Raw genomic sequence first — 19054 nt, forward strand, 5'->3', positions numbered from 1 at the left:
ACCAGGAGGTTCCTACCAGTATAAATGCATACTATAGACAGGGATGCCACTACGGTGTTATGGCTAGGACACCAAACTTGCAATTCAGATATTGCTGGTTCAACCTCCCGGCAACGGCAGTTGAAACAGTGGCTCAAGTTATATCTCTCCGCCTCTGGCCACCCAGCAGTAAAATGGCTTCATCACAGTTGATACCTCGAGTGGAGGCCCTTCCACCAGCATTGGCTTGAGCAAGTAATTGCACGGGTCTCACCTCTACGGTAGATATGCACGTTAAAATATGTTTACAGCAATATTTCTGTAAAGCTGCATGTTGTGCAGTCTTGGGTCATTGAGACGATTTCTTGGCCTCGAGGCTGGCTTGAGGACATTTCCCCAGGTCTCATATTGGTGTTCATTCAGACGCTGTCTTTCCGACAGCCCTGTTCTTCACCTGAGGACGGCTGCTTGCGTTGTGGCCGAAACGTCGTGAGAATTTTATTTTATGTTTAATTTTTATTATTTTGTTATTTCCCTTCTACGTGACTTTACCGAAAGAACCAAGAAGATGAATCCCTGCAGTCACGAATGCTTTAAATCGAAACTCCATCTTCACTTTGTACAGCTGTTTGCATTTTCTATATGTGATGGTATTGTTACTGCGAGAACATCTCAGGAAAAATGTTAAGTATGTTTTTTTTTCCTTTTGACAATGTTCGAGGATATAGTTTCCTCTTATAACAAAATGTTGTTTGGACAATTTTATACAGTTGGGTGACTGGACCATAATTGATTGTTGGGCATTTGCAACCACACCTCAAGTGGAAACATTAACTTTGTGAATGTGTTGTTACAGTGTTATTTTACATGCACCCTAGGGCACAATTGACATTTCAATGCCTGCATTCTTAAGGCCACAAGTATCATGGTTAAGTTCTAGGTTTCATTGTAAGCTGCATTACTTCATGCAGACATCTTTATTTACGTTTCGGTTTACTTGGTTTGAAGAGAGAGCTCTTTGGAAGAGAAACAGCATACCCATGACTCTGAGGTGATGAGTTCATTTCAGTAAAGGTCATCTGGGCCCATTGTCCCTTCTTCGGCATGTAAAGTGTGGAATGTTGAAGTGAAATGGCCAAAATTGGTTGCATTTTAAATCTTGCACAACATGTCATGTTATAGCAATTTCTTTGCTTCTGTTTTGGAACAAAGTCACATATAACTGGGCCATTAAACTCACCCAGGGCCCATGTATGTGTGTAATTAAGTATAAGCTGGCAGGCCTTCCCTATGCTATCCTCTCATCTGAGTGAAGGCCTAGAGAGTCTAGGCAAGAAAAGGCATCTGGCCGGCCTACGAATGAAATAACCATGCGTTTGATATAAGTAATTATGGTTAAAATAATACAATAATAATTAAGTAAGCTGAGTGTGTTACTTTTAAAAACTATTTTTAATCCAGTTTCATAATACTCACTATTCCACTGGCGCATTCAAGCAGTACTGAGGCTGGGCCAGGCAAGTCGTGTGTAAGGAGGTGCAGGTTGTTTTCCATTGCAGAAGTTGAGCTGTGTCACAAATATTTGTGGGCCAGCTTTTTTTTATCTTTTAAATAATTAATCCTAGCCCTACAAAAGTTTGCATCTTGAGGCTTTTGAGGGTATTGAATTTAAATATTACATCAGATATTTGATAACTCATTTTTATAGCTTCGTTTTCAAAGAGTATGACACAAAAACAGTCAATGCCCACTACCAAATACAAGTATAGTTAAACGAATTATCATTATTGTCTCTTTATCAATCACTGCTAGATGAAGGCCTACCTACTCTGTGAGGGCTAGATTTGAAGTTTTCGTGACTGCAGGGATCCATACTCTTTGGTTCCTTCGGTAAAGTCACGTAGGCATAAAATAAAATAAATCACGAAGTTTCGGGCGCAACACAAGCGTCCGTCATCAGGTGGGACAACCACAGCAAGAAACAATTGCTGAAGTGGGTGAAAGGGCTGCTGCAACAAGACAGTGTCAGATCTGAAACACGGCAGAACCAATATCTTCGCCGGACCTGATTACGGACAGTCGTCCTACCCATTGACATGCAAATTTTTTCTCTAACCCCCTCCCTCTCTACGCCCCCGCCCCCTCTCTCTATTTAAGGCCTCGTCACAGAGACGTTCTCTCTCTGTGTGCCTATGTGTTGCTCTCTCTCTATGTATCTTGGTGATATCTGTCTGCTTATATGTCTGTCTATAGTTTTCTGGTTAGATTTTTGTTGCTATTTCATTTATACCTGATAATGATTGCTTGTGTTGCAATAGAAACGTCGTATGCTATTATTAAATTTATTATTTTATTTTTATACGTGACTTTAGCGAAAGAACCAAAGAGCGTTCACACTGTTACAGAACTGATTGATTTTCAAGGCACACCCTACCTGAGGGCCACTCCCAGACCTGCACTTTGATTGAAATGTACGAGGACAGATTGTCAGTCTTCCCCATTACATCTGGAGCTAATCGAGGTAATTTTAGATTGGATCTACCAAAAGGGGATACGTGTACAGATTTATTTGGCCAGCTCTTGTTACCTGAGCAAATGTAAACATAGCGCTAATAATAACGACGTTTCCGGCAGATTGCACATTCCATTGCAGACGTGGGATATTTGAATTTCAGAAGGCAATTGCCCTTCGTGTTCACACTGACTCAATAATATTCCAGTTCAAGCAAATGTAGCCATGTTTAAAGTATTCTATGCAGTAATACTTTCTATGAAGATGGATGCGTATTTTGATGCGAATAACACTGTCCAATTGATTTGAGTGTCTTTTACAGCATCAGATGAGACATGTCTGTATGTATGTTGAACTTCTTTTGCACGATACGTAGCCAACTGTGCTAACTGTAGGTGCGGACAAGTGAAGGTTTTAAGTTATACAAGGAGCTGCCAAGCCACACCTGATGTACAAGTCTACCGATTACCGGCAGTGCAAAGCATAACACCAGACTCTGTAATGTGGTTTAGCGCTTTCGCGGAATCCTGCCCGTCGGACAAAATTTCACCAAATTCACGTATGAATATTTGGTCAAATTCTCTGGGTAATGTGGGTGGAGCCCCACTCTGTAAAGAACTCTGGAAGCCTCTCAAGACGCCTGGGAAAATCAGGGCTGTGTGTGCCGAAATCAGCACGCTTGCCCCACCGATCATGATCATGAAGAAGATGATGAAGAAGATGATGATTATGACAATTATGACGCTGCTGTGCATTTGATGGTCCACCAACCCCCAATCCATCAATACCCACAAACCCCTTGTTTCTAAAGTGCTGAATTTAAACTTGGCAGCCGTGCTAATGTACACACAGTACCAGGCAGCCATTCAAGGCTCAGTGGAAGCAGGGGAGGGCTCAGGACAGACAATAATGATGTTAGCAGCAGCTAGGAATTTAACTAAGGCCACGGATTGTATAGTGCGGTGCTGTATCGTCTCCTGCATGTGAATCGCCTGTCAGCCTTGATGGGGGATCTTTGTGAGCAGCTGGACTGTAAATAGTCTTCCGTCATCTTTGCGCCTGATGCTCTCAGGCTTTTTAACTTCAAATAAACTGTAAATTATGCAACAGTGCGGTGTATAAAGACACACGGTTCCACGATATATAGAGCTATTTACACGTGACGTTAAAGGGTGTATATTTGCTTAAGTGTGCCTTTGTCGACTATAACACACCTGTATTTTTAACTTAACTCCGGCGCACAAACGGTTTGCAATTTCCCTTCTCGTTTTAAATTGAGCCCTGCGGGTGATGGGGCTCACGCAGCAAATGTTTCGGTCGGCAGTGACACACACCCAACCCACCCACATGACAAGCATGTGGGTGCGACGATGACGTACCGTCACACAGGGCGACCACATTCTTAAGTGGGCAGCGGTGGAGGCAGTGTAAGACGTTGACACGTGTGGAGTGGTAGCATATCGCAACAACGCTCCCGTGCGTGCGCTCCATCATCATCATCAAGGACCTCAGACTCTTCGAAAACAGCCGGAGACGTGAGACGACTTTCGCCATCGGGAACTGAAAGAGGAGCATGAAAATGCTCGCAACATCGCATGGGAAATTACTCCAAGGCCATACTCTAGAATAAGACCATCGGTGAGTCTCCGTTTGATTTGTACTTGAATACATTTGCCGCACGCTTAGTGTGGGATCGGTTGAATGAAGTTAAAAAAAGTGGAGTGTAAGCACATGTCTGGGCTTGCGCGTGTGTGTGCGTTAAACATTTTAGTTTTCAGGGACTTGCCTCTTGTGTATATTGTTTCGCAGTAATCCTCGTAGAAATCTGCCATACAAGAATATTCCACTCGTGTTATCATTCACGAGTGCAGGCATTGCAGGCATTTACAGACTGATGTACATGAAACGCCTTTCTTAGGTTATTTGTTGCAAATTCGGTAAAGTTGTCTTGGGTTGTGAGAGTCTTAAAGAAATATCTCCAGCCTCATGTGTTCCTTGTAACCTCGCATGCATTTGTTGCGTTAGAGGCTGCTTGCTTGCCTTCCACATATCGCCTCTGCACTTTTGTCACCATCTTTACGGAGGGCATTGCCACATATCGGACCGCCACTTACCCGCTCTGACCAATTAACCGCCCACACCCAGTGCAGCACTTGTGCATGTCATTTCCTGTAGATGGTTCACCAGTCACTTGTACAGCATCGGTCCCACAATCGAAGCAGTTTGCTTCAAACATTTGCAGATGTTCACATATCCAATCTTTTCACATATCCAGGATATGCAACTGTGTACCATATCTCACTCGCAAACACATGATCCCAAGGTCCAACATGTTAGTACGTCTAAAACAGTATATGAGTTGGCATTAAACACATTATGATGGCTCAACATGGCCATGGCAAATTTAGAAGTTGGTTTACATAATTGTTGTTGGCTAATAAACGCTAACGCAGCACTAAAGACAAAATATTAAATTCAGTGACTGATAACAATGATGAATGCATACCATATGAAAGCTTCTACCTTTTCCGAAGACCAATCCTCGAAAAAGATGTCAATCAGCCTAGGTCTATCAAGAATGTAGTATCCAATTTCAATATACTATCTGATCTCAGTACAAATCAAATCCTGCCACCTGAACACAGGCGCCAGTTACTGCAATGTCAGGGTCAAACCTGGACATCAGGACATGTGGCACATGTTTATATATTTGCTATACATATCCTGCAAACAGTACTCTTATATGCTGTATATGCAGTACTATAATAGCATAGAGTCTAAGTATAAATCTGCAGCACTGCAATTGTTTTGCTCACGTCACTGGCAGTGGAAGAGCCTCTGTTAGAGAAAGCCCAAGAGAGCCCCCCGTAGAGGGTATTTGGCCTACTCTTCCACACTTACCAGACATATTGGATGAGGTGGCCGACCTCTGTATGGTAACCCCAGTGTACTATTACACCACAGCAATGTAACAAAAAAATGCATACAGAGTGTTGTGAATGACAAATATGGTACAAGGGGATGTGTAGTTTTACTCATGTTTTGAAAATTTTATGAAAAAAGAAAGCAATGCTTAAGTTGAATAGGCGATGTAGGAATAGACTGATGTTTCACTACACGGAACACTTTATTCGTGCAAATATTGTCATACGTAGCAAAGAAAATATTACGGTCTTGTCCATTGCTCATACGCTTCTAACAATGACCTCACTGACACTAGCCACGTTTAGCAACTGCAAATTTTGCTTCACAATATGGATGTAAAACCCTACACGATGAACATTGATAAGGCGTAAGCATGACAGTAAGAGGTCCTGGTTTCAATTTCTGATTCGTGCGCTTTTTTGTGTCCGGTTTGTTTGCTCTCCCTGTTCTGCATGATAGTCTCTGGTTTACTCCCATATCTTAAAAAAAAAACATACATTATAACTAGTATAGGGAAAACATCCCAATGCTGAAAATATTCCTACAAATAACTCAATTGGGATTACAATTAGCAAAAACGTGAGATTTAATCGAGTAAACAAGTCTATGAAATTTTTAAACGAAATGGGCAGTTGGTAGCATTTTTTTAAAATACAGAAATGCAAATATCGTAGTACATAACAAGATTTGGGTCAACAATTATCATGCGGTTGTTGCTCAACACAATGACATGCATTTTGTTTTGGCCATCTCGGAGTTCAGCTTGTTCAATGGGAATGAAATAAACCAACCTCGTGGCAGGGTGGATCAAGTGGCTAATACTCATTCCTGGGCCGAGACCCACGATTAAAGCAAGTCGTGAATAGTCGTGCGTCTATGGTCTTTGTCCAGTTACCAGTGACTTATATACAAATGGACTGTTGCTTTTTCAGTAAATCTGACTTAAACCAGCTAATGTATTAGGGTCCCAACTGGAAAAAAAATTCTTCAAGTAAAAAATAGCATTTGGTGTGGAATCTGTTCGATGGAAAAGAGACATTCGTTAAACAAGGGTGATTTTTCGATTTAAAGCTTTCGTGACTGCAGGGATTCATCTTCTCGGTTCTTTCGGTAAAGTCACGTAGAAAGAACCAAGAAGAAGGGTGATTTTTATTATTATATAAAATACTTGACTTAACGCGACTAAAACGTGTGCACGTGAGGCAAGTGGAGCAACATGGATAGTGGTTTAAGTTGCCTGTTACAATGGAGACTGGAGGAGGTGGTGTTACATCCATCATCTGTTAATCTAATGCTCATGAAACTGGAACACAAACTGTTACCACTGCTAAGTCATTGCTTTAACATGACGTCCCCTGATATGCTTGAGATATCTGGTTACTGATGCTGCTATCAACATTTTGCACGTAATTTGGTGGCATAATGGCGAGATGGAATGAGGTTACGCCAGCTCTCTACAGCAATACACTTTGGCCTCAAGGTACATTTTCGGTGTAGCTATTTCCTCTTAAGAAAGAGCTCTTGAAGCTTAGTAATTATCACCTGATTTACTGAAGTAAAGTACTTCTATTAATCAGTCTAGCAACATGTAATGCACTGTTTGACCACAAACCATAATATCTGTGATGCACTTGGGTAAACTAAGCTGCTATAAATATCCAATCCGCTATAATGATAGTGCTGTCACGTTCTAAAAAAACACCATAAACGCATTTGTTTATTGCTGACTTCAAATGTTCTAAGATGAGGCAGTTTTGCCTCTTCTGCCAAACTTAAAGAAAAGGACAATACTGTAATAGCATTTTGTTTAGCCTTATGGGTTCTTCTCTGGATTTTTAAAAGGGTTGAATGTCGGGGAGTGGTCAAATAATTACAAAAAGAACCCAGAAAAATGTAATGGTCTCTAATCGTTTTGCATGCCACTGTACAGTCGATAGTCATTGCGAATGCATTTTTCTATAGGGTGGTGAAAGCTGTAGGTAGGGCTGTTGGGCGGAAGGGTGGCGACTTGGTAACACTTGTGCCTCATAGCAAGAAAGGGTTAGGTTTGATTCCCAACTTGGGTGCATTTCTTTGTGGAGTTTGTCCATTTTCTTGTTTGGCACAGGTCTCCTCCATTTTCTCTGGTTTCCTCCCGTAGCTTAAAAAAGAACAATGAAATGGAATTGGCATTGGCAAAACATCCAAGTGTTGTAAAAAGACCTACACATTACTCCATTGAGATTAGACTCACCGCCCTCAACTGTGAAAACTTGGCAGAACCCTCCTGAAAAGTCTTGAAACTCAGTGAGGCTTTCCTGGGTAAAAAATAAATAAACTATAGTAATAATAAGAATACATTACCATCATTGACTTTAGTTGTGCTCTTACCCAGTGGTAATACAAAAATGTTGAAATTCAGTGCACAAACAAATGTCCCTGTTCACACAAGCATAGAACAATATCTATCCATCTCATTGAATACCCCGAAGCAGTGGTGGGAATTCCACATTTTTTTCACTTCAGCAAATTTTCCCCAATTTTATCTCGATTACCATTTGGATCTCTCGCAAAGTAGTGTGCAACCCTTTGTGTTGGACAACGACCCACGGTAGTGGATACAGAATTACCGAGACACCTTCAAGTGACCTCTGGTCCACACTCTGTCGACGGCAACACTTCTCGCTCCGTATGGATGTTGAACTTCTTTCGCACTGTACGTCGCCAACCGCGCATATGAGTGAGGTTTTGATGCATGACAGTCAAGCTGGCATTTTAATCGTCGGATTGAATGTGACTTTTTTTGATGTTCTACATTGATTGATGACCAAGCTGAAACCATGAACTCTATACCCTTGAGGACCCGATTTAAGCACTCACTGCTCCCTGGATTTGAACCATGGACCTCAGCGGTTGCTATCACTTTGCTCTGGTCTGTCAGCCACGTGGCCAGCTCGAAACAGCTTATCTCCATATTGGGAAACAGCCACTACATGGGAAAAACGTAGTGCTCTGAATACCAGAGAACTTGTGAAAAACTTAGAACTATTACCCATGTTATTATTATTTGTTACTTTCTTTTAGTCAGTGAGGTTGTAGATTTCATTGTGGGAGCCACACTATGTTATTAAGCCTGTGAACCTGGTCCTAACCTTGGTCGTCGAAATTCCTGTAAAAACACGACATGAAATGGTGCCCTAATATTTACTGGAACAATGTACAGTAATATACACGTGTTTTAAACATTTGTTTTTCATAAAATGTTGCTTAATCTCAGTAACTCATTCTTTTTTCATTTTGTCCTCTACAGGCAAGGGACGACGATCGGAGACGTGCAGAGATGGAGGGTAAATCTTGGAAGGTGGGTTCCACATTAACAAGATATCGGTCAGAGAATCATTCAGTGTTTCTCATCTCTTACAAATTGCGAACCCAATTTGTAACAGATCATCAACTTTTACCTGTTCATCACCATGCAGTGTCTTGGCCAAACTGTTGCATAGTGAACAATAAAGATGCTGAGACAAAATTTTAAAAATGACCATTTCATAACAATTTTGTGTTGCACATTCACTAAATGTGTGTGAGTTTTCACTTCAACTCCAAAAGGTATATGAAGTAGTTTGTGGCAAAAGCTTGAGAAAAAAAATGCTCAACTCGTGACCTAACCTGGAAAACGCCATTTGGATTACGAGTTACTGCGAACATGTACGTGCTAAACCATAATTGCCCTTACTGTGGTTATGTGTTTGTGCGGTTTGTGATAACCTGGCTGATAATTCCTGATATCCGCTTCAGGCAGGGCCCAGGAGAGAGGGTGTGAATGTGTCTCAACTGGAGATACCAGCCGAGCTTGCGGCCATTCTGCAGGCCAGTCGCGGTGAGTTGTGTCAAAGGGCCCCGTTTTTTACTCAGCCCATTGTGCAAACCATACGAGCACATGGCGAGTGGCTCAGTAACAAAATGCAACAAGATTGTGGCTTGCTTTGTAGAGTACCTGGTGTGGTATGTAACATCACCACGAGGGAGACAAAGGCGGCCGGGTGTGGTGTTGGCAACCTACCTCCCCGTGAACTGTGCTGGCCTTCATTGGTGCTCACTAACAGCTCGAGGGATACAGTCTGTTTTTATAATTTTATTTTTATTAATTTTAATTTTATTTTTTTACCTACGTGACTTTACCGAAAAAACTAAGAGTATGAATCCTTGCAGTCACGAAAGCTTCAAATCTAGAACCTACGGGAGATCTTTGTCTTTTCTAAAACCCCAGTGATCCAGGTTTGATTCCTGACCATGCAAACTGGAGTCAATTTGATGTGGGTAGACTTAAGCCTACAATTGATATCAGGTGTTTTATTGTCAGCTTTAGCGCTGGAAAAAGTAATGCGATGAGGCACAATGCTGCCCAGACCACCATTCTGTTTGCCATTGCCTATCTGAATAGGTCTTAATAGGCGCTCACAAAGTAACAGCAAATCCAACAGTCTGCGAGTCTTTGTCTCTCTCGTGTTTAGACACTTTATACGGTGAAATAGCATTTGTGTGCGTGATTGCGTGCGTGCGCACCCTCCAGAATTGCATCACGTGCACGATGGCCACGTGGTCATCACCTGCCAGCCGCCCATCAGCCAGACCCTGCAGCCCACTCTTCCGCTCGACGTCAACAACTTCCCCTTCTCCAAGTTCGCCAGGATTCACTTCAAGGCAAGGGCAGCTTTGCGACGCGAACCTGCTCTGATAAACAGTTCATGTGTTCATGCAGCTCACGTCCCTCCAGGCACCTTCCCGGGAAGAGCCGACAACGCGGCTGACGGGGTTAATGCCCGTTGTCAGACGCTGACTCACCACCCCTCGTATTTAATCAGGAGATTAAATAAACCTATTGATACACAGTAAACATTTGCTCTTTTTCAAGGGTGACTTGCGTTCTGGCTTTGAATCCAAGATGCCCGTGTGATATTTTTTTATATTGAATCAATGAACTTGGCCGCGATGCCGTTCGTCAGGATCAGCAGTTCGGCGTGCTGACGTCGTCCCCGCGCTCACCCATCACCCTGCTGGAGGAGGACCTGAGATCCGAGGCTGTGGAGCTCCTCAAGCTGGTGAGAGTTCACGTCCCGGATGGTGCCAGCAGGCCATTTGCTGAATAGAGACGATTACCATGGTGGACTACGTAGTTCAACATACAAACAACACTTTTACAGTGCTTTCGATTTAAAGCTTTCGTGACTGCAGGGATTCATCTTCTTGGTAAAGTCACGTAGAATGGAAATAATAAAATAATACAAATAAAACATAATAAAATAATTCTCACGACGCATTTCACAAGTAGTACTAATCGCATATCTGCATTTCCCATAAATATGCTAAATTCCTCTTGATATGCAAATTATTTTGTCAAGGCACTCTTCGCCCCCTCCATCCCAGCTTAAATAGTCGCTCCAAGCCTGGGGCTTGTCATTCAGACTCTGTCTCCTCGACAGACCTGTTCTCCACCTGAGGACGGCTGCTTGCGTTGTGGCCGAAACGTCGTGAGAATTATGTTATTATGTTATATTTTTATTATTTTATTATTTTCATTCTACGTGACTTTACCGAAAGAACCAAGAAGATTTTACAGTGCTGTCGGATTAATCTCCTGTCATTTTAGTGGATGACATAGATTTTATTGGTAGATGGTATTTGACTATATTAGCACTTTATTTATGGTGATATCTTCTACATGTCTACCATACCCTCCACCTCAAACTTCCTTCACTTGAAGATTATAGAGCGTGCAACCCGTGTGTCCATCCCTAAATAGATTGATGAAAAGAAGATGCATCAGATGGATGGACTGACAACTTTCATTGCTCAGTACAGCGTATATTGTTACCAGATTAAACTGGCTTACTGAATGACTTAATTTTCCATTATTTATGAAAGCTAATCTTGTGGTACTGCTTTCTTGAGTAAAATACTTTAATCTTATGTATTCTATGTTATTGTGAGGTGTGTTTTGGATTTGTCTGTTACCAATGGGTGGGGTTTGAAAGCTAAAGCCCTTCAGCGTCTCAAGACCTGTCGCACAGGTGTGTGTGCGCTATATGAATTATAAATGTCGATAACTGCCTTGAACGTGGGGTGACAGTTAATTACCCTTGTGCCCTTCAAACAGTATACAAATAACACACTTTTAAAATTCAGCTAAGATGTAGTCGTGTTATTGCCCTCCAATGGGTTTTTAAGTTGTTCCGTGCTGGGAGTGAAACGTCAGACATCATGCCGAACGACACTCGGAACAACACGCAGCACGACCGCGATGATCTTACACGGCAGTGTCCATGTCATTACTTCCAGAGAAGAGGACTCTGAAGGCTGTATTCTGATGAGTGTGTCCCTGGGTTGCACAAACATTGTCTTAGAGACGTGCGGCACTTCCGCTCTTCTGCGCGTGTTTTTCCTCCTCGCTCAGGTGATGAGGTCCATGGGCAGCTCTGACCTGGACTCCCTGCACGAGTTCCTCTTCGGCTGCTACGTGGTGCAGAGGGGCCTGGCGTGCGTGCGTCTGCGGGACGAGCTGTTGTGCCAATTGGCCAATCAGACGTGGCACAACGAGCAACCCAGGGAGGAGGAGCAAGGGTGGCTACTCATGGCCGCCTGCCTCAGCTCCTTCTCGCCCTCGCCCCGACTTGAGAAATACCTGCTCAAGTGAGTTGCACGCGTGCAATTGTCTCTGTGTGCAGCTGCTAACAGGTGTGTAAAATCTGTATTGATAAATGTACATTTTGGACACGATGCTTAAATCCTGTACCCCCGATCATCACGGTTGGCTATGTATGGTGAAAAAGAAGCTCAACATACATACATACATAGCGGTGGTGTTCCTGGCAAATCTGGGTAAAATTCCCAGGCACTGTAAACATGAGTGGTAAGTGATATCAAAACTGGTCCCCTCTAACCTCCCTCCAATTCAACTCGAGCAATTGATCTATGAGTAGATTGAGATTTGGTGGAATTTATTAAGCGGTCCTGGGCCTCCCCGAGGTCGATTCAGCCCAAAATAAGTACCTGATGCAGCTTGTAATTATCGGCACCGGGAAGACGAAGGTCGTCGAGTGTGGTGTTGGCCACAACACCCTGTCATGTGCAGCGATGCCCTTCATAGGTGGCTTGTTAACAACACTTTCCCCAACAGCCTACGCAGGCTATCCTGGGGTTCTTTGTCTTTGTGTAAGAATGTAACTGCACATCAGAGTGCGTGCGTCTGAGCGTGTGATTGCGTGATAGTGTGAGTGGTGAATGGATGGAGGTCACGCGGGGGATCTTTATTTGTGTAGGTACGTGTCGGACCACGCGTATAACGGATATCGCGCCACGTGCCAGCACAAGTTGCTGCAGGGAATGTCCGCGAACTCCGTGGAGCCCGGAGCATCACGCACCTTCCCGCCCTGCCTGCTCGAGTGGGTGGCCGCGAAGAACCACGCCGCCATGGCCCTCGAGGTTGCCTGCTACAACGGTACACATCTCCAGTGATCTACAGCATCCTCACTCATTTTGCTACCTGCAGTGATCTACAGATTCTCCCTGAAACGTGAGAATTATTTTTTATTTTTTTATTTTTTTTATTTTATTGTTTCCATTCTGCGTGACTTTACCGAAAGAACGAAGAAGAGGGATCATCTGTGTAACAAATAAAATAAACTTAAACTACAGTATCCCCACTCTTATACCTCCTGTCACCTACAGAATTCCTCACTCACTGCTAAACCTCCATGTTTCCTGCACGGACTGAAAACACCTGACCACCTCGATTATTGCCAATGCTCAGTCAGGAGTATAATAACAGATCACTGCCCTGTTCTTCACCTGAGGACGGCTGCTTGCGTTGTGGCCGAAACGTCATGATAATTTTATCTTATTATGTTTTATTTTAATTATTTTATTATTTTCCTTCTACGTGACTTTACCGAAAGAACCAAGAATATAGTATAATAACATCTCAGGTGTTTTACCCTGACAGGTGTAAGCAATTATAAACAATAAAATATCTTCCATCTCCTCCTGGGAACCTCTTCCCTCCCTGTCCTCCCTCAGGTGAGACGCTGCTGTGCCCTGTGGAGTCGTGGACGACCGGGGAGCAGCTCGGAGCCTCCATCCTGCAGCGCAGGTGCGTCTCCACGTTGTGGCATTGGGAGGTCCTCATCCATGTGTATGTCTATATGTATGTATGTTGAACCTCTTTCACATCTTACGGAGCCAACTGTGTTAATCGGAGGTGCAGGGGAAGGACAAGAAACTAAACACGAAATGCAGTTCTAAAGGGATAACTTTTTGTTTAAAATTTTGAGAGTGCATCACTCCAGAGAAGCGCATCTGAAAGCGCGCGAGGCAGTAACCGTCTTTGTTTGATGATTCGCCAAAAGCCGCGAGTCCAAACATCCAACGTTCTTAATTGCTTGCGCGAATGTTTTAGGGGTGCGAGCGAGAGCTGCCGGGGTTGGTCGGTGAGCCTGCAGCAGGGTGCACGTACGAACGAGCTGCCGGGTCACGAGCACGTGCTCGACCTCGTCTCTCACCTGGAGCTGCCGCCCTCCTTCCCAACACAGACGTGCAGCTTCCTGCCACCCCAGCACAACAGCGGTCACGGCAAGGACTCGTACGAGCCAATCCCCCCCCCTCCCCCATCTTCCCCCCCCCTCCCACCGTGGACCCCAGAGTGTCACTCATCTTCTATGGGCACACAGGTTTCTGGCCTTCAATTGCCACAGCATTGCCAGCCTTAGTTCTTATGAGCACTGTTTCATTGCTTTTATGGCTTTATTTTGGTGATTTTCGAAAAGTTTTTTGGTTTGGCCATGTTTGTTTGTTGTAGTACAGCGTTAGACTGATGGCCTTAATCTAAGTTGTCTTGTGGTTGTTGTTGTTTGATTTGCATCCCACTAGGATTTTTGCACAGTGTTGGTGTACGGTGCTTTTCTGCAATATTTTACTGTCTTTTCTTGGATTTTATGTTTGCACATAGTCACTTTAAGATGTTTTTTTGTTCATGTTTTTGTTTTTTGTTTGTTGCAGTTGCACCCGATTCAAGAGCCGAATGGCTCACAGGGCTATACCTAATAAATTAACTTGAATTTGAACCAAGAACAATAACCAATAGTGCCTTTTCAAGGGTCTGCAGTTCATGTTTTATTTTTCACGATCATGTGGCCCGGATTGTATTTGAAAATTTGATTCTGAATCAAGCAATATGATTCACGATTTCTTGGAATCGATCAGAATGGGTCAGTCAATCTGTTCTGGCACAGTTTATATCTGATTTCATATGAATAATAATAGATTGTAAAAAACACAATTATCGTCCACAATAATCATATAATATCCTCTATAACAATATACTTTATAATTCGTACAGTAAAAGACAAACTAAGAGTAGATGTTCGATAATTACCATGATAATTAATGATTACCAAACCACGGAAGAGTAAAAGTTTACGTCGAAAGTATTACAAAATCGAGACGAGTCGACTTCTATAGAGGCTCTATGATTCCCTGCAGCTGCCATGATGCTCATTCAGCAATGAGCTTGAGTGAATCCACTCATTAGGATTGACTGATTGGATTATGCATGCTTGGAATTGAACATTAAAGGAGAGATCACAGTTACACCATGAGACCTCCTTTACCAGTGGCAAAATATAGTAGTAGGTTTTTACCCCTTAAACTGGAACAAAACTGACACCTTTATACAAGGCATCATGTTTGCAATAACCGCAACACAAGCAGTTGTACGCCTTTTGGCGTCATCTGGTCCAACACCAATGGAGACTAGGCTCTAAGGAAAGCTGTCTCGGGTGTGGACCAATCAACTTCAAGGACAGTGCATATCATTACCATTATCAGAGTTGTTTCTTTTTCTTTGCATTTTGACTGCTTGTGTTGCGGTTATTGCAAACATGATGCCTTGTATAAAGGTGTCAGTTTTGTACCAGTTTAAAGGGTAAAAACCTACTACAAGAGATCACAATGTTTACGATCCATGGATATTATTATACGTTAATGTTACGTTCCGGTGAACGAATAGAAGAGAACAGACACAGAGTGACACAATGTGAGAGCAAGGCTGTGTTGGACATGGGTGTGTGTGCGTGTGACCGTGTGGCGTGGTGTTTCCGCGGCAGGTCGGGTGGCAGTGCCTACGAGACCGACGAGGACATGCCCTTCCCACCTCGTGCCAAGGCGCCCCCACACCCTCCTGCCAGCCTCTCAGACTCGGATGGATATTTTTCCCGCCCCTACTCACCCGGTGAGCTCTCTCCCAACTCCTACTGGGTCACTGATGCCAATGGGGCCTGGTTAGGCATGTGATGATGCATCGATTAAGCAATTAAACATCAATTATTTTGCTGAAGATAGACGCATCAAATTTCGTAAGAATGATGGATTCCCGGTTTATACACATACACGTATTATGCTTATAGTACATTTAGGACAATGAAGCAGACAACATTTAATAGATGAGATGGCACAAATGAGATGGTAAAAACTAAACAAAGAACTAGCCTTTCTTGAATTAAATCACGACCCCAGATCACAATTCGTCGAATCGCTGCGAAGCTGTTTATTTTTCGCTCGCTGGTATTGGAGCTGAGGAAATTTATCTGGGCAGCCTTACGGTCTTCACATGGCCACTGGTTGAGTTTGTATGAAGCGTAATGAGTGGATGGGGTGAAGCTGCCTTATAATTAATCATTATGGGGAATTAGCAAAGCATGTTACCTTCTGAAAAATAGACAATAACTCTTTGATGTCATTCATTGAAGGGTGTGTCATTGTGTTATGGTGTTTTGCCCTATTTAACAAATTTAGAAAATTCGCCAGAGGAAATGTAGCTTTATTTAACAGTTGTTCTTAGGCTATTGTCATTTTACTTGGGGCACCCGAGACATTATATTCGTGATGGGACAGTTGTTTCATACACATTATGGACGTGTAAATATTGTAATTTAGCATTTGGTATTTGAGCCTATGAAAGTTGTTCTGACTGGGCCAACTCTTGCCATCACAAGGGATTTGATAACATCCACGATACAGGGGAGAACACATTCTGAAATCAAACGATCAACTTATTAATCAATGGCTCGATGGTGGCTGTCAAACTCCAGGCTCTCATAATTTCTATTCCTTCGTCCATCCAGAATCCGAGACAAACAGTGACCAGCGTTCCCAGAAGACTATGGACCAGTACCTGGACAGCCTCTTTGACCCCGTGCTGTCATTTGGCGCAGCGGTAAGTGGTGCGAAGTTCTAAATATATGATGAAAGCATACATAGACGAGGGGATTTCCACTGACTCCGCAAATAGTTCATCGGCAGGTGCCTATTTGGATTCATCCTGAGAAACAGAAATAAGAAGACATAGCTTAGAGAACATATGCAAGTTATAGATATTCTATTGACTCTGAAGAAAAGTATATTTTTTTACCAGGTAAGGCCTACTGAAATATTATATAGCTAAATTTCAGAAGCGACCTGGCCACAAATGATAGCTCAACGAAGTGGCTTATTATGTGGAAATTTATAGCAGCCAAATACTCTAAACATATGTTCCTAAATGTGGAGGGGGAAAAAATAGGGCAAAAAATTATATCTACGTGGCTTTACCGAAAGAACCAATGAATATGAATTCCTGCAGTCACGAAAGTTTTAAGTCAAAATGTAACTTACTGTACCTTTGTGCTGTACTGCCACCTGGACACATCTTGCCATTTACGTGACTGTGTCATTCACTGGATAGTCTCACTGGTAGATCAAGAAATAAATCCATGACGGAGGTTAGCTGTTTAAAAATATAGCCATTCAATCTTTTGATTTTAGAACAATGGATTTCTAGGAGCATATGTTTAAACAATAGAAGCTTGTACCTGTGGAAAGATTCACTGAGTTGTGACAACAAGGTGTAGGCTATTAAGCCTAAGTTATAGACAAAAGCTCCTCTTGAATAATGTGTGGTCTTAAAATTAAGCTTCAGCATTGCATGGCTCGGGGTATCGCAATTGTCACTTGTTGCCGAGGTTAGAGATTCAAGCCCCAGCGGCTGCCCTGGTTAAATACTGCAAGTGTATAAACCATAAACACATGTTGCCTGCTTTAAGTAGACGTTAATGATCCCACGATGTTATTCGAAAAGAGTAAGCCGTGTGTGAGGTGTTATGGTCAAAATGAGATAAATTACTCTCAAACAAGACACATGGCAGCGTCGACCCCTACTAGCAGACTCTTATCCACTTGCAGGCCGATGCTGCATTCCGCCTTGTGCCACACAGGGACAGCTGCCACCGCGGATCCCCTGCCACGGGGCACCTCGACATGTACTGCATGGGAGGCACACAAGTAATATGACATGGTGATGGCAGGGACTGTGCTGATCGTGCCCTGTGCCACTCGCAGGACATGGAACGCGCGGCGGCGCTCAGCCGGCAGCTCAAGGGAGGCGGCAGGGTCGGCCCAGGTTCCAGCAGCCAGCCCAACCCACAGGCAGCGGGACCACCACCCCAGCAGACACCCGGTATGTGCAGACACAAACAAAGCCAAAAATCTCCCGTATAGCCTTAACAGACTGTTGCGGCAAGTGGTGTTAGCGAGCACCTATGAAAGCCGACATGGCACACGATGGGGTGGTTGGCCAGCACCACGCCCAGCCGCCTTTGTCTCCCTAGTGGCGATGTTTACACACCGCACCAGGTACTCATTTGTCGACCTAGGGGAGGCCCAGGACCGGTTCAGATAATCGTCACTGGTGTTGGCCGTGAGCGGGAATTGAACTCAGGTCGTTGGATTTGTCGTGCAGCCACACACACACACACAAACATGTGTGCTCACACGTACACGTGCAGGTATATGCAAATACATTCCTGCTTGTCTGTCGTTGTTCGTGCCTCTGTGTTATTCTCTCCTCGAGAGTGATTGAATACTGTGCAAGGCATTACAAGTTGAAAATATTATTATCATGGGGCCCCTCACCCTTGGGTTTCCTATAAAGTATTTCGGGTTTTGTGACACGGTCCCAACGTGGCCAGGTTATGAGAGGAGGTGCCCGTGGTTCTTCTTGAGCAGTCTCCTAAAATTAATGGATGTTGTTGTGCTGACGATGTCTCCTGCAGCTGGCTCTGTAGTGCAGGTGATGCCAGGGGAGATGGTCTCCCTACCCGGCATACAGGGTAAGACCCATTCATTAGAACCATTCATTCACCAACCACCACTTCATCAGCCATTGAAGCTGCCCACATTTCCTTCGACGAATCAAACGATCGGTTTGTCATTCATAATACATACATCAATGGCTGCAATTACAGATGTATTGACACTAAGGGTCTGTCCTTGTTTACTGTTGACATTGAGTCAAGGATTCTAGACCTTGGTGGAATTATCATTATATTGGACATTATATTGGACGTTACACTGAATGATGTTAGTCAGATATGTATTAACTGTGAGTACTTAAATTGTAATCTAGAAACTTGAGATCAAGGTAAAGTTTATTTATTAGGTATAGCCCTGTGAGCCATTCGGCTCTTGAATCGGGTGCAACCGCAACAAACAAAAAACAAAAACATGAACAAGAAAACATCTTAAAGTGACTATGTGCAAACAGAAAATCCAAGAAAAGACAGCAAAATA

General features: G+C 43.3%; 1 protein-coding gene across 1 annotated transcript in view; it reads left to right on the forward strand.

The window, feature by feature from the left end:
- The window catches only part of MYO15A (myosin XVA), a 137297-nt gene that overhangs the window by 68066 nt on the left and 50177 nt on the right, over window positions 1-19054 (forward strand). The window contains exons 25-36 of the mRNA XM_061569710.1: window positions 8706-8756; window positions 9194-9275; window positions 9969-10099; window positions 10402-10497; window positions 11850-12085; window positions 12715-12893; window positions 13472-13544; window positions 13851-14033; window positions 15556-15680; window positions 16573-16664; window positions 17825-17942; window positions 18538-18594. Of these exons, the coding sequence (XP_061425694.1) occupies window positions 8706-8756; window positions 9194-9275; window positions 9969-10099; window positions 10402-10497; window positions 11850-12085; window positions 12715-12893; window positions 13472-13544; window positions 13851-14033; window positions 15556-15680; window positions 16573-16664; window positions 17825-17942; window positions 18538-18594 (1423 nt within the window). The remainder of the gene's footprint in view (window positions 1-8705; window positions 8757-9193; window positions 9276-9968; window positions 10100-10401; window positions 10498-11849; window positions 12086-12714; window positions 12894-13471; window positions 13545-13850; window positions 14034-15555; window positions 15681-16572; window positions 16665-17824; window positions 17943-18537; window positions 18595-19054) is intronic.

This window comes from Lethenteron reissneri, chromosome 44 (genome assembly GCF_015708825.2).
Source record: "Lethenteron reissneri isolate LAM-NWPU_2019-01 chromosome 44, ASM1570882v1, whole genome shotgun sequence".
Lineage (NCBI taxonomy): Eukaryota > Metazoa > Chordata > Hyperoartia > Petromyzontiformes > Petromyzontidae > Lethenteron > Lethenteron reissneri.